This window comes from Lissotriton helveticus, chromosome 3_1 (genome assembly GCF_964261635.1).
Source record: "Lissotriton helveticus chromosome 3_1, aLisHel1.1, whole genome shotgun sequence".
NCBI classification, from domain to species: Eukaryota; Metazoa; Chordata; class Amphibia; order Caudata; family Salamandridae; genus Lissotriton; species Lissotriton helveticus.
This window is the reverse complement of record NC_136061.1, coordinates 1,810,739,731-1,810,761,856: the sequence shown is the minus strand read 5'-3', so window position 1 is coordinate 1,810,761,856 and position 22,126 is coordinate 1,810,739,731. Positions and strand designations below refer to the sequence as shown.

At 47.0% G+C, this 22,126-nt stretch overlaps 1 protein-coding gene across 2 annotated transcripts in view; it reads left to right on the top strand.

The window, feature by feature from the left end:
* Nucleotides 1–22,126, top strand: part of RLF (RLF zinc finger) — a 320,814-nt gene that overhangs the window by 184,568 nt on the left and 114,120 nt on the right. For both annotated transcript variants that reach the window (XM_078682707.1, XM_078682708.1), the window contains one exon: nucleotides 434–636. In XM_078682707.1, the coding sequence (XP_078538833.1) occupies nucleotides 434–636 (203 nt within the window). The remainder of the gene's footprint in view (nucleotides 1–433; nucleotides 637–22,126) is intronic.

The following is a 22,126-nucleotide window of genomic DNA, read 5'->3' as shown; positions in this document are numbered from 1 at the left end:
TTAGCTGGCTGACAATATTCTTGCTTTTCCCATTTAATCGGTGGATTTCCAGAAGTAAGAAGAGGAATTATATTTGGATTGCTCAATCTCTTCTGTCAGTTCTTAATGTGACTATGAAGATTTTGAAAAGTGAACTTTTTGTTTAAGTGGCTGAACACTATATTGGAGCATGAGTAGTGCTGGAGACTGGAAAATATTGGAATGGTATTTCTTTTTTATTTCAGTTGGGCTTACATTTTGGACTCACGCCATTCCCATGTTAGCAAAGCAGCAGAATATTCAGAACGTACACTAAATTGTTACAGCATAATTTGATACCATAATTCTACTATTAGTCATTGTTTATACCGTAGATGTTATCTGTTCGATATCTGAAGTATACAAATTGGTGGTAATGTATGATAAATCTCAAAGGTTGCTTCTTCTTCCTTAGTCGCTGAATTAATCGCACGGGAAGGAGCCTCGTTTCTTGAATTAAGAATAAAACATTTGATGAAAACAAACTGCATACCACAAGCAATGGTTTTATCAAAATTGTGCACAGAGTCGTCAAAAACCTCTAATGCAGAATCATTTCGACAATCCTACATTTCCTGTTTGTGCACTATGCTGCCTAACGAAGATGCCATCAAAGAGGTTAGTGTCATACGTTCTATCTTTTTTTTTAATACCTTTATTTGTATTTTGAACAATAGTACATCAGTCATACTGTTACAGGTGGTAAAAGTAAATAGCAGTATACATCAGGGCATACATTGATATTCCAGAAGGAACATTTCAATGTCTATTCAATTCAGTAGAATAATAGACTTGTCTCCCAGCCACAGCATCACACTCTGCTTTCCCTATAGGCATGTCCACGCTAGTGTCTGAGTCACGTGGACCACTCTCATCTAGTTCAGGGTTCAGAAAGACATCACACAACTCCCTCCACTCTCTAAGGTCCTCTTCCAGTTTGTCATCTCTTCTGCTTAATTTCATGTTCGAGGCATGTGGGCTGCTAAATTCATATCTTAGCATTAGATCGCCGCCTAGTGTTGGGTCCGGATGATCGCACATTGTTGTCCTGGAAGAGTCTTCGAAGTATCCTGAGATAGGTGGCTCCTCCCCTGGACTACAGTGCGCATGGGCATCGGCTCCATCCCCAGATTGTTTTTTCCGCCATTGGGTTCGGATGCGGTCTCGACTTCTCTCTGTCGGAACAGAGTAAAGCTAACTTTTTAAGGCCAAAAGGCCTTGTATTTATAGCGTCGGTATTGTTTGCGCACGGTCTCGAGTTCTTCCGACTCTTGGAGTCGGATTCAGCGGAGTTTTTTCACTCTTCGGACATCGAGGCCTTCTCATCGCGACACGACCACGACTTTCCAGCATGGAGCGGAGTACTGTCCGCTCTGTGGGTCCAAGTACCCACATATAGACCTGCACCCGGTCTGTAACAAATGCCTTTCACCGGACCATGACGACGGCAAGTGCAAGGCTTGAGCTCAATTCAGGTCGAAAAAGACTCTCAAGCTTCGGCGCGCGGTGCGCCTGGAGGCCAGACAAGCGGCCCCGGATCCGGAAAACATCTTCGGCGACCAAGAAGAAGATGAACAGGGTCATCATCTCCAAATATCCCCACCCGAAACGGAGGTCGAGGCGGATCCGGTAGACGACGACGGAGTCGTGGATCAAGGCCTTCAATACGTCGACGAGGTAGGGGACGTCGAAGAGATTTATGGGGCCGCGGCAGATAGCTCAGGGGACGAGCTATGCCCCGAAGGTTTCGAAGATCACGATCGGGTCACGGGATCGCCAGTTGGCCTTACCCAAGACCCCGTACCGCAAGCCACGGCCCCGCCTTCAGGCCCGGCCACGGACATACTTGCTGGGCAGGCCGGATCGAAACCGAAACCTACGGTATCGACTACACCTAAAATGGCCGACCCGAAAACGAAACCGAAACTTATGGACTCGAGCGTCCCTAAAATGGCGGCCGGCCAACAGAAAACTACTGCACCCGCCGCCGCATCGGCTCCGTCGACCTCCGGTCCACAGAAGTCGAAGAAGTCGGTCGATTCCACAGGGTCAAAATCGGCGCCAGAGGAGGGATCCTCTAAGAAGGGTGGTCGGCACGGATCAACCGCTGCGACACCGTCTAAGCATGCCAAGGCCAGCGGCACGGCTCCGGTTCCGACTGGGACTCCGTTCGTCGGTCGCGTAGTGGAGTCGGAGGCGACACAAGCACACGGATCGACGGCTGGCACATCTGCGCATCGATCCAAGGACTCTGGGTCGGCGGCAACTGCATCGGCGTCCAAGACTCAGAAAGGCCACCATGACGTCGGATCCGAGGGGAAGGTCAAGGCATCCTCGTCAGCGCCAAAGGCCACTGTAAGTGAAGTGTCCCCCATCGCCGCTTCGCTACAGAGAATCAGAGACAAGGCCGCGGCTACGTCGGCTCCGTTGCCGTCGCCTCAGACGCCTCAGACACTCCGGCAAAGCCTAAGAGTAAGCTTCTCTTCCTTCTGCCGCCGAAAGAGGCTCCGAAGGCCTTTTCTACGAAATCGACGCCAAAGAAGTCGGATTCTTCTACGGCAGGGGTACCTTCAGGTCGAGAACTCGAATCAGAGGACGATTCTGAGCACTTCATCGACGCCAACACTGGCAAATTAACCCTATACAAAAGGAGGATCACTTCGGAGCCTCTGGACTCCTATGTCATCCCTCTAAAGAAGAAAAAGGTTCCTCAGGACGCTTCTAGCCTCATAGAACCTATCCAGCCTCCTCCAAGAAGAAGCCCTACTCCCTCACCAGAACACTCTGAGGGTGAGGGATATGATGAAGATGACCAATACACCTTCCCCATCAATGAACCGGATGCACATCCAGATGTATATGATGACATTGGTGACCAAGGCACCCAAAGTGTGGGGCAAGACCCACAGGCTTTCAGTGCACGTGCATCCCCAACAGAGGATTCTGCAGGTTTTCATGCTCTCATTGAGAGGGCAGCTGCAAATCATGATGTGGACATGCATGCTGACCCAGTGGAAGAGGACTTTCTCTTTGATACTTTTTCAGTCTCTGAAAGAACTGTGAAAACGCTGCCTATGCTCAAGGGAGTCCTCAAGCATGCAGCTGACATCTTTAAAGAACCTACCAGAGCGAGAGTGGTCAATCCACGTATCGAGAAAAAGTACAGACCAGCACCTGCAGACCCTGCATACATTCGGGGACAGTTGCCACTAGACTCTCTTGTGGTCGCAAATGCCAGAAAACGGGCCAACTCCCAGACGACGGGTGAAGCTCCTCCCCCAGACAAGGAGTCCAAGGTGCTAGAGGCAGGGGGCAAAAGAGTGGCGGCACAAGCTGCCAACTTTTGGCGTATTGCAAATACACAAGCACTCTTAGCACGTTACGATAGGGCGCATTACGACACCCTAGAGCAGATTGTACAACACCTGCCTCCAAAGTTTCAAGAGGGCACCAAACTGCTTATAGAGGAAGGGAAACTGATCTCCAACGCAGCCATCAAGTGTGCACTTGACGCCGCAGACACAGCAGCTAGAGCGATCAACACTAGCGTCATGCTAAGACGACAAGCTTGGCTCCGCATATCAGGGTTTAAACCTGATATTCAGACAACCATCCTTAATCAGCCAGTCAATCCTGATAGACTGTTTGGTCCAGATGTTGACACCACCCTCGAAAAGATAAAAAAGGACACAGAAACTGCTAAGTCCATGGGGGCCCTACAATCGCAACAGTTTCGTGGCAATAATTTTCGTCGCTCAGGTGCACGTGGAGTCACCAGAGGACAAATGGGTCAACAATCGCAATTCTCAAGAGGTGGAGCACAATCCTCGTTCACAAAACAGAACAAGGGAGGTTACAGAAATAACAGCAACAGAGGTCGCGGCAGAGGAAACAACAACTCCCGCTCCTCTACCCCAAGCAAACAGTGACTCTCTGTCACTGCCCCCCGACCACTTAACACCTGTCGGGGGGAGACTGCAGCAGTTCCTGCCCGTCTGGAGAAACATCACCACAGACAGGTGGGTGCGACAACTAGTCCAGTATGGTTATTGCCTAGAGTTGAAATCCACTCCACCCAACATTCCGCCAAGGCAATGGCCTATGTCCGCAGAGCACTTGCACTTATTGCAGCAGGAAGTAGTGGCGATGCTGCACAAAGGCGCAATCGAGCTCGTGCCGGTGGGAGAGGAAGGCACAGGGGTATATTCCCTGTACTTCCTTATTCCAAAGAAGGACGGATCTCTCAGACCCATTCTAGATCTACGTCCCCTCAACCTGTACATACTATCAGAACATTTCCATATGCTTACACTGCAACAGATTCTTCCCTTGTTAAACCAAGGGGACTTCTTAGCAACCTTAGATCTCAAGGATGCTTATTTCCACATTCCACTACACCTGTCACACAGGAAATACCTCAGGTTCACTATTCAAGGCAAGCATTACCAGTTCAAGGTCCTACCCTTCGGAGTCACCACAGCCCCAAGGGTGTTTACCAAGTGTCTGGCGACAGTAGCAGCGCACCTCAGGAGGCAGAACATCCATGTCTACCCCTACCTGGACGACTGGCTCGTTCAAGCCAAGTCGGAACGACAGTGCGCCGCGGACATGTCAACCACCATTCACCTCCTTCACAATCTAGGTTTCTCGTTGAACTACCCAAAGTCGCATCTTCAGCCGGCACATGTCCGGCAGTTTCTAGGTGCGACGATCAATACCCTGACGGCCATGGCTCAACCAAACCAAGTCAGGATAGACAGCATGCAGTCTCTAATCCAGAGGTTCAGACCACAACACTCGCTTCCAGCGAGAGTGTTCATGCAGTTGATAGGCATGATGGCCTCCTGCATCTTCATAGTCCCTCACGCACGGTTACATATGCGCCCGCTCCAGGAGTGCTTAGCAAATCAGTGGACACAGGCTCAGGGACAATTGACAGACCTAGTGTTGGTTACCAGTCGGGCATACGACTCTCTGCATTGGTGGACTCCACACAACCTTTGCAAGGGCCGACTGTTCCAAGAGCCAGTGCCACAGATTATCCTGACAACGGACGCATCTCTCCAGGGATGGGGCGCTCATCTGATCACTTACACAGTGCAGGGACTATGGACGACGCAACAACAGAAGATGCACATCAATTATCTGGAACTGATGGCATTCTTCATGGCGATCAAGTCCTTCATTGTACATCTGTGCAACAAGGTAGTGTTAGTCCGGACGGACAACATGACCGCGATGTACTACATTCAAAAGCAGGGGGGCACCCACTCGCCACAGCTGTCTCATCTGGCTCAGAGCATGTGGAAGTGGGCCATTCAGAGGAACATTTTCCTCATGGCAGAACACCTCCCGGGAAAGGACAATCAGATGGCGGATCTGCTCAGCAGGTACAGCCATCAAATGCACGAGTGGGAGATACACCCATCTGTCCTCCACCCGTACTTCCAGCAGTGGGGTCATCCGGAGATAGACCTGTTTGCCACAAAAGAAAACGCAAAATGCCAACACTTTGCCGCCAGGTTCCCTCACCCACAGTCGCAGGGGAATGCGATATGGATGAACTGGTCAGGCAAATTTGCGTACGCTTTTCCGCCAGCCCCTCTGATACCGCTGGTGGCAAGAAAGCTAAGGCAGCACGCGATGACTCTCATCCTAGTTGCTCCAACGTGGGCGCGCCAAGCATGGTACACCACGTTCCTCGAACTCTCAGTGGTGCCGCATCAAAGACTGCGCCTCACGCCCAGACTTTTAACGCAGAACCATGGAGAAATTCAGCATCCAGATCCGCAACAGCTCAACCTGGCGATCTGGCTCCTGAAGTCCTAGAGTTTGGATACCTTAACCTACCTCCGGAATGCATGGACATCATCAAGGAGGCAAGGAAGCCAACTACCAGAGCATGCTATGCTGCGAAATGGAAGCGTTTTGTCATTTACTGTACAGCCAATGACATCAACCCGCTAGATGCATCTATCCCTGACATCATTTGCTATCTGTTGCATCTTTACAAGTGCAATCTAGCGTACACTTCCATTCGAATACATCTATCCGCCATAGCGGCTTATCTTCAGAACAGGCAGCATCTCTCTGTCTTCAGAGTGCCTGCCATTAAAGCTTTCCTTGAAGGTCTGAAACGAGTCATTCCCCCAAGAACACCACCAGCTCCGGTGTGGAACCTCAATGTGGTCCTCACCAGACTGATGGGACCACCTTTTGAGCCACTGCACCCGTGTGAACTCCAGTTCCTAACGTGGAAAGTAGCTTTCCTAATAGCTATTACGTCACTGAGGCGGGTTAGTGAGCTACAAGCGCTCACAATCCAAGAGCCTTTCATTCAGATTCATCCAAATAGGGTAGTGCTACGCACTAACCCCAAATTCCTTCCGAAGGTGGTGTCACAGTTTCATCTCAACCAAACTATTGACTTGCCGGCATTCTTTCAAAACCCACAAACGGTAGCGGAAAGAATGCTCCATACCTTAGATGTACGGAGGGCGTTGATGTACTACATAGACAGGACACAACCCTTTAGAAAGACAAAACAACTTTTTGTTGCCTTCGCACCACAACACAAAGGCAACCCTATTTCCAAAGCAGGAATAGCCAGGTGGATTGTTAAGTGCATCCAAATATGTTATCAAAAGGCCAAGCGCACTCTAACGATACCCCCAAGAGCGCACTCCACACGCAAATTGGGGGCATCCATGGCTTTCCTAGGGAACATTCCTTTAGAGGACATTTGCAGAGCAGCCACGTGGGTTACACCACATACCTTTACAAAACACTACTGTGTTGATGTGCATTCCAAGCAGCAAGCTGCTGTAGGACAGGCTGTTCTCAAGACACTCTTTCAGGTTTCTGCAGCTGGCACGGGCAACCGCCGCTGATGGAGGGACTGCTATGTATTCTATGCTAAGATATGAATTTAGCAGCCCACATGCCTCGAACTGAATATGCTACTTACCAGTATGCATCTGTTCTTGGCATGTAGGGCTGCTAACATTCATATCGCCCACCCTCCTCCCCGGTGCCTGTTGCAGCTGCAGATATACTATTGTATTCAGTCATTAGCATGGACATCCTTTACACTTTTCACTCCATCTTCTGCCACAATGGCGAAAAACAATCTGGGGATGGAGCCGATGCCCATGCGCACTGTAGTCCAGGGGAGGAGCCACCTATCTCAGGATACTTCGAAGACTCTTCCAGGACAACAATGTGCGATCATCCGGACCCAACACTAGGCGGCGATCTAATGCTAAGATATGAATGTTAGCAGCCCTACATGCCAAGAACAGATGCATACTGGTAAGTAGCATATTCAATGGGCCTCTTCCGCTAGCGTCCATTCAGGAACGTCCCAATACCATCCGTCCACATCAGGGTCACATTGTCCCATCCACGATATGGCGACTCTATGCTTCGCCAGTACCATCAGTAGCTGCAGTCGTTTGCAAGCTATCTTACGCCCCTTAGGTTTCCTAATGTGTCCCAATTAGCAATACAGTGGCATATTCTCAATCCTAAAGCCCATGCCCCTTTGCACATCGTTCATCACCTGGGTCCAGAACTGGCTCACCTCCATGCTAAGTGTAAGAAATCAGCCCAAGTCTCTCCGCTATGTGGGGAAACATCTGAACGGGCTGAGGTAATACAGTGGAGTTTCACTGGTGTCATATAAGATGTACAAAATTGTAATGCACCAATTTGAAACGTGCATTACAGTATACTGTATGGGTAAATGCGCTTATGGTGGTCCACATTCTGTCATCTAGGGGTGCGACCCATGCTGTCCTTGCCCTGGGGGGGAGATGGGGTAAAACAGTTGCATCCTCCCTCATTGCGTTATATCGGAGAGATGTCATACTTGTATTCCTTAATATATGTGTACTTTAAACGATTGGACTGTCAGATGTATTGTCATTGGTATTAGTTATATATACTCGGTCATAGTATTTTAATATGTGTATAATGGCTAAAAATGTGTAAGTAAATTAGGAATAGGCTTGATTTTTATACTTAAATGCTACACTATGCACGTATAAATATAACACTTAAAATTACATTAAAAAAGTCAGTATTTAAATTGCTGATTACAGATTTAATTATAGGTTTTATTTGTAATCTTTTTTTGGCACACGCTATGGGGACATTTCACTATTTTCTATGTGTAAGTATAAATTGTACAAAAACTCGAAATTTGTAAATTGAGTAAAGTAAAGTCCACATTTGGTACAGTTTGTTTTTTCACATCGGTACAATTCCTTAATGTTTTCTTTGTTTATGTACTGATTAAATATGCTGAACACCTTTGCTTTTCGTGTTATTGGTTCTGTTTAATTTGTACTTAAGTTGCCTTATCGGAAAAAGCTCCTATTGTATCATTCACAATGTTCTATGGTGCAACCCTATTGTACGCCCCACTGTACTCTTTACTATGCTGATTGTGACTCTTGATGTCCATGAGTACAGGACTTGTCTCAGTTTTCTTTTTACTACTGTGGATTGCCTCGTCGGCATTAATAAAGTGTTATAAAAAAAAATATATGCTGAACACCAACATTACTTTGGGATCCCAAAGCTGACTTGTGAGAAAGTGCCATCTTTCTTGCATTGGTATACCTCCACTTTTTAATGAATTGCTGATGTACTTTAACTGAGTGTTCCCTGGGCTCCTGCCAACCAGGTGCCCAGGGCCTGCGTTCCTTCCCTAAAACTGTGTTGAAACCAAATATCCAATTGGCATCTCTGGCCACCTGTCAGCCCCTAGTAAATGGGACCCTAGGTACCCAGGGCATGGTGAACAGAGAAGACCCCTAAGGGCTGCAGCACTAATTTTGCCACCTTTAGGGGCCCTGTACCTTGACACCCACACACTGCCTTTGCAGGCTGAGTGTCTAAGTACAGAACTAAACAGAGTCGACATGGCACACATACCTGGGTGCCATGCGAAAAAACCCACTGCCCTGCCATACTTCAGCCACCCCTCTAGCTGGGTGCCCTTTGCCAGTCGTGTGAGCACAGGTGCATGATCCCTGTGCCCCTAGAGTACCCAGGGCCATTCCTGGGCACTGTAAGTGCAGTGATGCCATTAAGAGTATATGGTGGTGGGAGGTTGTCATTACGATCTCCACAGCACCATAATGGCTACACTGAAGACTGACAAGTTTGATATCAAACTTCTCATCACATTAAACCCACACTGATGCCAGTGTAGGATTTAATGTAAAATGCACTACAGAGGGCATCTTAGAGATGCCCCCTGAAACCTAACCTACAATCCACGTCTTGTCTGAGAGGCTGCCTAGGCTGCCACACAGCAGACATGTTGCTGGACCCCGGGTGGAGAGCCCTCGCTCTCCTGGGCCTGCAACAATGCACATCCTGGGACAAGGTGCCAAGCCGCCTTCCCCAGGATGGACAGGGGAATTCTCAAAGGTATTCCGCCTTTGTGAGCTTCTCCAGGCCATTTGCTGTACTCAGCAACTGGCCCTCACCAGTTCTGACCCCCACTCTGGCGGGAAGACTGACGGGAAACCCTACGTCAGGAAGGGGGGTGTGCCAGCCTGTGACAACTCCACCCCTCAGGTGGGAGAGGCGAGGTGAAGCACGACCCCGGGCTCTGGCTATCTTGAAGATGGGGAGCCCTGCCCAATCACAGTTAGGCTCCTGCCCCCCTCCCACAGGAAAGGAGCAGGCTAGGGAGTGTACCCACCCCAGGACAGGGACCCATTGGTCCCTGTCCTTGCCCTACCTGTAACGCCCCTCAATTTAGTATTTAGGGGCACCCTGAACCTACCTTCCTCAGATCCCGATTGCAACAACAAGAAGACCTGCCACGCAGCTGCTAACAAAAGGACGACGCCCACTGACTTGGCCCCTGTTGATCCTTGAACCTGCTCCTGTGAAACTCCGGCATCTCCCGCGGACAGCAACCTCGACAACCCCGGAGGACCTCCCTGCATTGAACTGTGGTAAATAAATAATTAATTACCGGTACTATTTTTCTATGCATTAACTAAAACAGATAGCTCAATAAATAAGAGGCAGGATCCGTTGTATCTGAGTCAGAATGGCTTTAATCGGATGGCTCGAGCCTAAAGACCATGGAGTGGCATGCACTGGAATGGAATGGCAGCTGCAACGTCTCATCAACATTACATAGTATATATAGTAAAACAGTACAATTGCATTGCATACAGTAGGCGTAACAAGTGACAAACGTAAGATAAGAACATATGGGCGTAAACAGAAGGCGTGCACAGGGCGTGCACGAAGACATGTGATGTAAACGTCACAGAAGTGTCATAAATGGGTGGATACATGGAGGGGGCTACCTGGCAGCTGGAACCTTTAACCTACTGGTGCGCGCAAACGGGCCATGACATGTAACTGGGGAAAGCTGGGGGTCTGACTTCTGGCACTAGAAGAGGAGACTAAAGTCTGGGATGTCAGGACGACATGTACCTATAGCATATCTGATATCTCGTGTTTGGAGAACATGTTGCTTGAATCTAAATGTCATCAGGGCAAAGGCTACTTGACACTAAGGCTGGTGCATGCATATATTGCTTAGTGTATTGCGTGTGCTATGAATCTTCTATGGATACTAATTCAGTAATTCTCTTACATGGAGACAGGAAGACTAGACTTATAGATGAAGATGTTTATGCGGTTCGTTAGCTAGGAATGTGAAGCCGGGGAGCTGAACTGATAACTAGAGGCATAACATATTCTTGGCAGACAGGCAGGCAGGCCAGGCCGGGCACCGCGCTGCTTGGCAGAAAGTAAGCGAGGGGTCAGGGATGCGGGAGGGGCTGCATCGCTCCTCGGAGTGGTTTCAGGAGACTGGAGACTCGAATCTGGTGTCCGGGCCCTTTGAGGCCTAGAAACGGGGACAACTCGATGATTTAACGTGCACAATAGAAACGTTGGATAACTGACATACTAACGTTGGGCACAACTATAATTGCGTCTTTTAATCTGGAGAGGGGGAACATATGCATGTCGATCATGCACAAATAACATATGATGGGGAACACGTAGGGACACATGACAAGGCAAAATTCAATTTTCCTCATTCCCTCCTTGTGCCCTACGTTTCCTTCAGGAAACATCAATATTCATGATACCATCTATCTGTTCATACAGTATCATTTGCTCGTTTCTAATCTTCTTGGAATGGGACTTAGGACTTGGAATACAAGAGGTAGCGCACAAGCCGCAAATCGCAGGGCCACATTGTAAACAGAGACAACAACTGAATATGATCATTACTACTATTCCTAGGAATGACAATACTTTCCATCCCCAAGCAGATATTATACTCCAGAGCCAACCGGACCATGTCCAGGTGCCTGGATTCTGGTGTAGCTGATGGGCTATTTTATGAAGTCTGGTTATAGCTGAATAAACAGACGGTGCGTTATTAGGAATGAGAATGCAACAACTAGATCCGATGACTCTACAAGCTCCGCCCCTATCGGCCAGTATGACGTCAAGAACGAGGCGGTTCTGAAGAACAACAAATCTCATAGCAGATTGCTCTTCTGTTAAGTTACCTAGAGCGGAAGTAGTCTCATTCACTACTGCTTCAAGGGTTCTGGTTAACCTACGTATTAGCTTACTATTCTGGATAGGTCCTATGAAGAAAAAGAAACCTTTATTGAAGTCTGTATACTGTTCTAAAGCAGTTTCAGTTTGATCGACAATTGGGGACTCGATCTCCCTTCTATGTCTGATGTGTACTAGATGTGTATTTCTGTGATAATCGGATGGGGCTAGAAAAACTGGTGGCAGTAGGAAGGCAATGTAACATGTTCCATCCCAATCTAGGGGCAGACGTACATATGCGGTCTGACCACATACAAAATACGAATGACGTGAGGCTTTGAAAGTAGATTTCCCACTGTCACTATACTCGACCACAGTAGTACAATCACTGTGTCCTAGATGTACTGAACCATTCTTTCTGACACATAATTCGCCTTTTACTGGTAGAACTGTAATAGCAGGCAAGTCTGGAGTAGTCTCGGACTGAACATTCAAAACCATGAAATTCGAGGAATAATTACCTAGATCATATACTTCATTTTCTAGATCTAACCCTGTTCTATGGGAAAGACCTTCCTTGTCTGGGAAACATGTTCTATTCAGAAGGGACTTATCGTCTGAGGATGACGTTATCGTAAACCATGCTCCACACGAACCATTGTGTGAAAACGGATAGGGAAAGAGTGGCAGAACTCCCTTCGGTGTCTGGAAAGGGGGGAGTCGACCACACACCCAACAATTAGTGGCATTGCTAGTCTGGTGTGAATAGTGTAACATTCGGATAAAAGTATTGTTGCGCATGGCAAGTCTGTAGGATAACTCGTGAGGAGGTAGTTCACTAAAGGTGTGCTCTACTGTATCATTAGAGGAAAGATGTACATGTAAATCAATAGGAGGAAAATATACATGTAAAACATAACTTATGCATGTAACCATAAGACTCAGAAACAACATAAACAGTAACGTGATTACGCATCGGCTGCGCAAATTTTTACAATAACGTATTTTCTTGGAGTTTCGACTAACTCTCTCACTATGGGGGTCTATCTCATACATGTCAGGAACCTGTCTAACCGCTTCACCCGAGAGGGACTTAAACAATTAAACTGTCTGACTTGCTAGACCTCAATTTCATTTTATACTCCTGCTGCGGAGTTCTCTCTAACAAGGGGAGTTTAGAGTCAGTATCTGGGCAGTCCTTGAAAAAAGTCTTTGGACGGAGTCCATGAAAACGCTTAACGTGACTGGAGTGGAGCCATCCTTTGCGGCCCTCCACTTTGACGGCGGTCCTTGTGGTCATCAGTACGAGTTTCGGCTCTTTCCAGCGGGGCTCCAGCGGACTTGAACGATCAAAGTTTCGGATCAAAACCAGATCACCTGGAACGACCTCGTGCGGTTTCACCTGGGTGTTGTCTGGAAAAGCAGCCGCAACCTGTGAACGACAAGAGAGTAGTGCAGACATCAAGGAAGCTAGGTAATCTGTCAGCATATTACTGTCAACATCAGTTATTTTACGTGGCATAGGTGTACCCCACATGTTTGGGGGACGACCGAAAACAACTTCATAAGGTGACAGACCTGAGCGGGAGTGAGCTTCCATTCTAATATAGAAAAAGGGCGACTGGCAGGGCTACCAACCAATCTACGCCTTTCTCGGCACAGACCTTCGCAATGCGTATTTTCAGAGTTTGATTATGTCTCTCGACGAGGCCAGCTGCCTCGGGGTGTCGTACACAGTGGAACTTCTACTGCTACCCTAACAGAAGGGATACTTGTTTCATGAGTTCGGATGAGAATGGCTGGCCGTTGTCTGAATACACGACCCTGGGCAAACCATAGCGTGGGAAAAACTCACGAACCAACTGCCTGGCAGTGGTCGCTGCAGTGTAATCTGGGACTGGATAAGCTTCTGTCCATCTGGACAAAGCGCATACAACTACGAGGACATACTTGAAACCTCGGCATCGATCCATCTGAATTTAATCCATCTGGAGGACTTCAAAAGGGTGGTCAGGAGGATGGAATCCACCTTGTTCCACCGGAACACCTTTACCTGGATTGAACTGACAACATATCATGCAGGTACGTACTTTCTGTTTAGCTGCTGCTCGTAAATGCTTGTTAAACCAAAGGTTCTGGATACTGTCTAACATGGCTTTTTCTCCTAAGTGTGCTGGACTATGTGCGGTGTTAATAATGACTTGAACCATAGAGTCGGGGAGAAACCATGTGGCTTTTCCCTTCGTCAACCATCCCTGATCTGTCTGGACCCCTCCTTGTTCAGACCATCTCTTGATTTCGTCTGAGGTAGCATGTGACTGTATGTCTAGTACATCTCGTGTAGGGTCCTTAACTGTCATACAAGTAGTCTGATCTGGAATATCTGTGTTTGTCGTGTTAACTGGAATGTCTGGAGTCTGAGCTGTAAGCTTGGCTGTTCGATCTGCTAGATCGTTACCTTGGGAAATGGTGTCAGTGGCTTTCGTATGTGCTTTGCACTTCATAATGGCAATGGCTTTCGGTAAGTGTATTGCTTCTAACAGAGCTTGAATGAGGGGACCATGCTGAATCTTGGCTCCATGAGAGGTCATGAAACCTCTTTCTTGCCAGAGTACTCCAAAGTCGTGAACGACTCCGAATGCATAACGTGAATCTGTATATATGTTTACTTTCAGGTTCTTGGCTTGTATGCAGGCTTGGGTCAGAGCAATGAGCTCTGCTGCTTGAGCAGACAGGGTGTCAATACGATGTGTTTCTATAACCTTAGTTTCAGTAGTCACTGCATATGCGGCGACTAGTTCTCCTGTACTTGTTCTCATACATGAACCATCCACATAAAGTGTCAGGTCAGGATCAGGTAATGCAATGTCAGTCAGGTCTTGTCTTGGCTTTGTCATGGTGTTAATAACTTCCACACAGTCATGTGTGGCAGGATTCAATGTAATCGAGGGTAACAGTGTAGCAGGATTTAAAACGTTGCAGCGTCTGATTTCTATGTGTGGCTGAAACAGTGTCAGTTCATATCCTGTTAAACGTGCTATTGTCAGGTGCTGAGTCTGTGTTCGGTTTAAAAGAACTTCCACGGAGTGTGGAACTTGTACTGTCAGGGAGTGTCCTAACACTATGGAATCACTTTGTCTGATAGCTAAAGCTGTGGCTGCAACTGACTTGAGGCACGCAGGCAGAGCCTGGGCTACTGGATCTAATGTGCTAGAAAAATAAGCACAAGGCTTGTTTTGTCCTGCTTGATCTTGTGTGAGAACAGATAATGCTGTACCATCACGTTCAGTGACAAAAAGTGTAAAAGGCTTACTGTAGTTTGGGTGTCGCTAACACAGGTGCGTTACATAAAGCTTTCTTTAATTTATTAAACACAAGTGTATGTTCCTGGGTCCAAGGGAGGACAGTCGTTGTCGCTGCCTCCTGTGTCGTTAACTGTATCAGTGGTTTAGCTAGATATGCATACTGAGGAATCCATTGTCTGCAGTAAGAAGTGAGGCCGATAAAAGCTCGTACCTCCTTCTGTGTCTTGGGCTGTGGAAGATGTGCTATTAACTGGATACGGTCTGGTGTCAACTGTCTACCCCTCTTGGACAGTAAGTGTCCAAGGTATACCACTTGCTGGACACAGAATTGCAGTTTCGAAGGGGACACCTTGTGCCCCATCTCGGCCAGAAAATACAGGACTGTCAGTGACGCACGTTCGCAGTCACGTTCTGTACGGGCTGTGATTAATAGATCATCGACATACTGGAGCAGGGCAGTGTCAGTTGGCATGTGAATACTGTCTAGTTGTCTTTTAAGTGCTTGACTGTAAATACTAGGACTTTCTGTGAAACCTTGAGGAGCTCGTGTGAATTTATAGCTTCTTCCGTTTAAACAGAATCCGAAAAGAAACTGACTGTCTGGATGAATGGGGACACTAAAGAATGCGTTCTTGAGATCAATAACAGTAAAGAACGTAGCTTCAGAATCAATGGCAGTCAATAGGGAAGAAATATCTGGAACCACTGGGTACTGGGGTATGATACATTTATTGAGTTCTCGGAGGTCAATCACTAATCGATAAACTGGGGGTGCATTTGGATCAGTACGTTTAAGAATCGGAATGATAGGAGAATTACATACATTGGAGTCAGTTTCTACAACTACTCCTTGAGCGATGAGCTCGTCAATAATTTTCGATAAGGCTGCTACAGCCTCAGGTGGCAATTTGTACTGTCGGATTCGTGGCAATACAACACCTTGTTTCAGAGTAACACGATATGGCGTAATGTGCATACAACCTACATCAGTTGGACCTTGCGCCCATAAATGCTGTGGTACATTCAATAATCTTGGATCAAAATCCCGTAACACATAATGACCTTTAAAATCACGTAAAAACAATCTCACTCCTTCTGGGGAACAGCATATAACTGCTCCTAATTCTTTCAATGTTTTAATACCAAGTAAATTTTCAGGACAGGATTTCGTAAGTAACAGGTCTGTAGTTCGGGACAATGGACCAACTTCTAGGGAAACTGGTTTCGATATTACATTAACAATAGGCTTTCCTGAAAATCCCAGGGAAACATTTCTTGAGCCTGAGAGTGGAGCCCCTGGAACCTCGTCATGACTGATGGTAGTCCTACTTGCCCCTGTATCAATCAGAAACTTTCTGTCTTTCCCTAATACTTGACTGTGTACATAGGGACCCTCTTGATCTACAGGAATCTCGATGAGAGGCAAGCCAACCTCCCTCTCTAGGCTGTTTCATGAATACTGCTGATATTCTGGATAATCTGACTGTGCGTACTGGTACATCTGTTGTGTAACGTGTTGTGTGGCAGCTATAGGCTGCGGTACTGTAACTGACTGTTGTACGTTCTGCGGTGGTTGCGTATTCTGCGGAACATGTTCTTGTCTAGGAGGACGTGGTCTCTCTTTCGTCTTACCTGTAGCTATGTTATGTTTCAGAACTGCACATTCGTTTATGTAATGACCTGGCTGTTTACAGTAATTGCATGTCCCTTTAATGGGAGCTGCAGAATGACTAGTTTGATTCGTACCCCTCTTCTGACTATCTGGTTGAACAGACTGTGCGACTAGTACTTTCATTTTCGTATCTTTCATACGTCTCCTTTCGTGTTCTTGCTCTTCCCTGATTCGGTTCTGGTGATACTGTAACATCTGGAGCATTTGGGACGGGGTATTAGCTTGCCATGTACTCTCGACTTTCAATACTCGATTTTTAACTTGTGGTAAAGAATTCTCAACTAGTTTGGTAACAAAAAGATGTGGATACGACTCACTACTTGTTTTCAGACCGCTATTAATAATGAAACATTTCTCGAATCTGGAATAAAAATCACTAGTGTCTTCGTCTGGTTTCTGTTTACAGGCTGAGATGGCGTCCCAGTCTTCCTTTTTCGTGGCTAGTAATCTTGGCAAGACTTGTATTAACAGTTCGGGCAACTCTTTGGCTTTATCCCCAAGACCAGTACCTGGGACTCGTGTGTTATCTTCGGTTTCTAACGCGGTCCAGTCTATCTTTTTCTCTCCCACCTCCCATTCTTTTTCTTTAAGTTTTTCATATATGCCCGCAGGCAACAGGACCTTTAACATTTTGATGATATCAGGATACGTGTATTCTCCCATACGGAGCATGTCTTTTAATTCACGGTGGAACCCTGCTGGATCTTTATCGTGACAGGGTACTAACTTTTTCATTTCTAGTAGTTCTATTTTCGTTATAGGGGTATAAACAAATACTCGTTCGAGCTCACCCCCGTTCCCTTAACAGGATGTACTTCTCGCAACGGATTCTGTCTATCTATGTAGAAAGGGGGTGAAACAGAAACAAAATGCGGAGTCAGGAACGTTCTGTATTTGTGGCGCTGTTCTAGAATGACGTTAAGTAAATCGGTACCTAGACCTTTCCATCGGTTTAGGAGTAACTCGTTCAGTACATTATATAATGGACCTGGATCAGAGTGCTGACTCTCGTACAGTGTAATGAGGTGCTGGATCATGTACATACCCACCAGTCGCTGCTCGGCTGGCGGCAGTTTCAGAAACATTTGAGCCACTACTTCGTCTGAAAACGTGGTAGAATCACTAGTCCATCGAACTGCTGATCGGGCTAGTTCTTGTTCATGCATGGTACTAAGTTCACTGTAACCTATTCGTAATTTCAGAACTTTATCGGTAGCCTGGAATACTTGTTCAAGAGAACACTGTTACGGTACGGGAGGAGGAAAAGCTTTCTTGTAGTCTAGGCGTGTGTGTCTATCAGAAGGTCTTGTCCTACCTACATACGCTATTCTGGTGGGATTCTCGTTGTCTACCTCTTCGGCTGAAGAGTCATTCTCTTTCTCGGCTACTCTCATTGCTTCCTCCTTTTGGTGTTTACTTATAATTTCTTTACGGATCTTTCTGTACATAGTTTCTATACTATTTTGTGTTTTATGTTTTCCTTCTGCTATATTGTCACTCCATCTGGTCAGGACTCTCATCTCTTCTGGATTTTTATCAGGATGATCCTGTTCTCTTATTAAACAATTTATTAAAAATTGTAAAATCATGCCTTGAATCTCGACTTTCCTGTGTACCATAGCTTCGTGAATACTTTCTGGTTTTTCCCCTGTTCGGATAAAGTGATATATTCTGTCTAGATGTTCTTTCATATTTGATATGGTAACCAAGAAGCTTGCAACTCGTCGTAAGCGTATGGAATATATTATCATACTATCTTCACCTGGTACTGGATCATATCTACAATCAGATCCGCACTCATTGAAATACTTTCTGAGGGCTTCGTACGTAGTCACTTTCGGGGTACGTTGTAACGCTGCATCTCTCAGCGTCAGGCGTTTTGTTTGAGGCGGGGTGATAGGAATACCTCCCCCTGCTCCTCCTGAACTGGAATCGTCGATTAATACTGAATGTGCGGCTACTGGTAACGTGACTGGCAAAGTAGGGGTACGTAATGTGGGTTGATCCTGGGGAACTGGCGCGTGGACAGGACCAACGACTGGAGGCACAGTAATTACATTATTAGCAGGGGGCTGGACTTGAACTTGGACTGGCGGGGTAGGATCTGTATTAGCATATTCGGGAACAGTGTCGTCTAAATAGGATGAAAGAAAAATTTCAGCCGCAGTCGGTTTATGACGTAGCTTAGTCGGAACTAATGGTGGCGGTAAATTACAGAGTGTTTCCGGGATCGCCTTCGGCAAACCCTCGGCGAGAAGAGGATACATACCTTTAATTAGGGCATTTCTCTGTCTGTCTGACTGTTCTGCTCTAACTCGTTCACCTTCTTCGATTAATTCCCTTTCTTGGGCTTTTTCTGAGGATTCCCTACTTAATTCTGCTTTTCTGAATTCTTTCTCGGTTCTTTTATGCGATTCTTTACGCCATAATTCTATGGCATCTTTCTGGGACTGTCTGGCTTTCTTTTTCCATAATGCTTCTTCTACTCTCATGATGCACTCGGCATCCCATGTTCCTGAAACAGGCCATCTATATTTCTCTTCAAGATGTTTTGGTGTAGTCCACCCATAAATCTAGATACAGTATGGCATCTAAGCCTGGGAGGGACAGGAACTGATTCTTCGAGTAACCCTTTTCTGGTTTTCATCTGACGTAACTTCGAAAACAGCGGCATATTTGAACCGTACTTGGACTTGAACACAATACACAATGAACACAGTAATGAAATAGCAAAACAATCACTCATACCACGACATCAAGAACACATTAATAACAGTTCGAACAGAATACTACCTAATACATTGAAAACATAATACTTGAATTTCTCGAGAACAGACTTACTAGAATTACTGGATGCACTGCTAAAACAGTACAGAACATACCGGTCTCCTAAAGAGACACGTCATACCGTATCCACCTAGGTGAACACGTCGGACCGGATCTGTGTACCCAAACCCGTCGGACCGGGCACAAATTAATGAACACCCGTCTAGATACCCCCAGCAACGGTACTCACCGGGAAGCAAACTGAAGGCCTTGGACTGGACTGGACTGGACTGCTACGACGTCTGGTAACTGCTACGCACTACGCATACGCTTCGGGCTTCGGTTACAGGTGGGCCTCCGGATACCTCGGACCTTGCTCTCTCGGCTTGGGCTCTGGTCGGAACGACCCGCCTTCCTCACCGCCTCGTCTGGATTCCGGACCGCAGTCTCCGTCTCCTCCGTGGGCCTGAGGGAGACTTGAGCAGAAATATCTGCAGGTGCGCAGTAGAGGTCCGTCACGGCTGTAGAAGGGTCAGGGGGCCTGCGTTACATCGCCGGCGCTTGGGGAAGGGGCTCGTCCCTATTCGGGCGCCATTTTATGTGGTAAATAAATAATTAATTACCGGTACTATTTTTCTATGCATTAACTAAAACAGATAGCTCAATAAATAAGAGGCAGGATCCGTTGTATCTGAGTCAGAATGGCTTTAATCGGATGGCTCGAGCCTAAAGACCATGGAGTGGCATGCACTGGAATGGAATGGCAGCTGCAACGTCTCATCAACATTACATAGTATATATAGTAAAACAGTACAATTGCATTGCATACAGTAGGCGTAACAAGTGACAAACGTAAGATAAGAACATATGGGCGTAAACAGAAGGCGTGCACAGGGCGTGCACGAAGACATGTGATGTAAACGTCACAGAAGTGTCATAAATGGGTGGATACATGGAGGGGGCTACCTGGGCAGCTGGAACCTTTAACCTACTGGTGCGCGCAAACGGGCCATGACGTGTAACTGGGGAAAGCTGGGGGTCTGACTTCTGGCACTAGAAGAGGAGACTAAAGTCTGGGATGTCAGGACGACATGTACCTATAGCATATCTGATATCTCGTGTTTGGAGAACATGTTGCTTGAATCTAAATGTCATCAGGGCAAAGGCTACTTGACACTAAGGCTGGTGCATGCATATATTGCTTAGTGTATTGCGTGTGCTATGAATCTTCTATGGATACTAATTCAGTAATTCTCTTACATGGAGACAGGAAGACTAGACTTATAGATGAAGATGTTTATGCGGTTCGTTAGCTAGGAATGTGAAGCCGGGGAGCTGAACTGATAACTAGAGGCATAACATATTCTTGGCAGACAGGCAGGCAGGCCAGGCCGGGCACCGCGCTGCTTGGCAGAAAGTAAGCGAGGGGTCAGGGATGCGGGAGGGGCTGCATCGCTCCTCGGAGTGGTTTCAGGAGACTGGAGACTCGAATCTGGTGTCCGGGCCCTTTGAGGCCTAGAAACGGGGACAACTCGATGATTTAACGTGCACAATAGAAACGTTGGATAACTGACATACTAACGTTGGACACAACTATAATTGCGTCTTTTAATCTGGAGAGGGGGAACATATGCATGTCGATCATGCACAAATAACATATGATGGGGAACACGTAGGGACACATGACAAGGCAAAATTCAATTTTCCTCAGAACCTTCCAAAAGACTGGGACTCCCATGAGTAGTGGTTCTGCTCCAACAGCAATATCCCTGGTGCCAGCCAGTAACCGCGAATCCAGCCCACTCTGCACCCGCCAAGCCCGGCCTGTGCCTGAGTGACCGAAGACCACGAGGACTTCCCCCCGGCGACCCGAAGTCCAGTGCCCAAAGACCCTCCTCGACGAACCAGACGACGCCCGCAGCCTTAGAACCAGGGACCCCTCCAGCCGCGACCAGCCGAGGGTAAGATTTCCCGACACCAAAAGACAACCCTGCACCCGGCACCCTGCGGCCCCCTGTGCCCGCCTTTGGGGTACCTACCTCTTCTCCAAGATCCCAACTTACCTCTCGAAGTGGTGGTCGCACCTGAAGAATCTCTGTCCCCGAGCCTGCAGCCTGTGTTCACTTTTTAACTTTCCCATTGAATAACATTAAGCGCCCGACGGCTCAAAAGCACCCTGCACCCAGCTGCCTGGTGCCGCTGGAAGTGCAACTACCCTACTCTACTTCCCCACTTGCCCTGAGTAAGTGACCAGGAGCTCAGCTCCCACAGCCACGTGGCCTGCTTACTTGCACCCACCAACCACCCTCCATTGGATTGCATTGGGCCTACTCTCTGTACCTGGCTGCCCCTGTGCCGCTGAGGGTGTTACTACTGTACCTTTCCAACCCTGGGAGACCCCTGAGTCTATGCCCAGAACCTTAACTCCACCAGTCGAGTACTTACCTAAAAGCTGATAACTCACTTTCCTTCCATTGGCTAACATTGACTGGTTTTCACTGAAATTTCTTTTAAGTGTGGAGTTTTGACACTTTAAAATATTCATCTAAAATCAGCTGAATAACGAATTCCGAAATACTCACCTGTAATCAGGAGAGAAGCCAGTACTGTACCTTTTAGCCCAGAATTGAATCACAAAAGTAATCTTAACTGTACTTACCAGTTACCTACATTTTCTTCCATAGGAAACCATTGACTGTTTTTCTGTGAAATTTCTTCCAAGTGTCGATTTTTGCAAACTACAAATATTCTTTAAAAATCGTACCAAATACTGAAACATAATTACTTACCTATCACAGGTAGAGGTCCC